The 1,413-nt window shown below is 27.7% G+C and overlaps 1 protein-coding gene across 1 annotated transcript in view; it reads right to left on the reverse strand.

The window, feature by feature from the left end:
* Window positions 1-705, reverse strand: part of EMH_0066630 (N-terminal acetyltransferase complex subunit ARD1, putative) — a gene marked incomplete at both ends in the record, with an annotated part of 2,943 nt that extends 2,238 nt beyond the window's left edge. The window contains one exon of the mRNA XM_013498526.1: window positions 521-705. Coding sequence (XP_013353980.1) covers window positions 521-705 — 185 coding nt within the window. The remainder of the gene's footprint in view (window positions 1-520) is intronic.
* Between the last annotated feature and the right edge of the window lie 708 nt (window positions 706-1,413).

Here is a 1,413-nt window from a genome sequence, read left to right on the forward strand (position 1 = left end):
TATGTGCTGCGGAGATGGGAAGATAAAGAGTAGGGGTTAAAGGAGAGGTAAACGATGATAATATAAACAGCAAAAGATAAAGAAACGAAAATATAAACAAAATAAATAAGAGATTATATAAAGAATATAAAGAAACGCTTATATAAACAAAATACAGAAGAAAAGCTAAAGAGGAGATATGTAAGACAAATATAAAAAAGATAAAGAAGAAAAAACAAAGAGAAGAAGATAGAGAATATGATATGAAGAGAAGAAGATAAAGAACAATATATAAAAATATATATTATAATGATATTATAATATATATTTTTATATATTATAATAAGACAAAGAAAAAAAAATACAAAAACGACAAAGAAGAGAATAGAGAAAAGGAGAAAATTGAGTTAAAAAAGAGAAGGCAGAGAAGAAGTAAAAAAGAGAAGAGAAAGAAGAATCTCTAAAAGAGGAGAAGATAGAGAAGAGAAACAAAAAAAAAAAGAAAAAAAAAAAAGAAAAACGTATTGATACATATTCTTACAGCTTTGCGAGTACATAACCAACGATCTTGCCCTGGCTATCTTCTGCTACAGTTGGAAGCTGAGGCCAAGAAAGAGAATGAAAGAAATAATATTTCATAACATAATTTTCAGGTAAATTCACAAAATTTACATGTTGCATAGCGAAGAGGTCGAAAACATCGCTCGGACGGACGAGGCTGCACATCTTGCAAAAAGATGGAAAGCAGATGGAAAGCTGCGGGAAAGCTGAGTAAAACAGATGAATATCGATGAAAATATATTATTTAAATAAAAATAAACCAATATTCTTCATATATTCGCTTTTTTTGCCGCAAAAATAACACAGAAATGATGGATTTCTACGCCAACAAAAACATGAATTTCAGCTTTCAATATTTCAGGTGTATAGGCACCTCACCATACACCTGAAATGACGTTTACAAAAACCCCAATTTCAGAAAAAAAAGAACATTCAATTCAAATTTAAATTATTAATTTAGCTCTTTTATTTTATTTTATTTAATATATTATACACAAACGCCACACAACTCGAACGGGGCCCCTAAGCAGCTACACGGGGCTGCGGGGCTGGTTCTTTGCGTTTACCTTTGAATTGCTTTTACTTATACTTTTTTATGTTTTTATTTTTATATTTTTATTTATTATAATTTGTTTAATTTTATTTGCTATTATTTTTATACACTTTAAGGTATTGGTGTTGCTATATTTTTATTCTTTATTATTTTCATGTTGTCGTTTGTTTTTACGTCTCGTATGAGTGTTGTATACCTTTATGTACTATTTCTTCTCCCTTTTTATTTATTAGTTTATATATTGTTGTTTATTATTTAATTTTTCTTCATACTTTTGTTTATTAGTATTTTTATAATCTATATTTTTATTTATTATTGCT

Source organism: Eimeria mitis, genomic scaffold (assembly GCF_000499745.2).
Source record: "Eimeria mitis Houghton genomic scaffold, Emh_scaff3493, whole genome shotgun sequence".
Lineage (NCBI taxonomy): Eukaryota > Apicomplexa > Conoidasida > Eucoccidiorida > Eimeriidae > Eimeria > Eimeria mitis.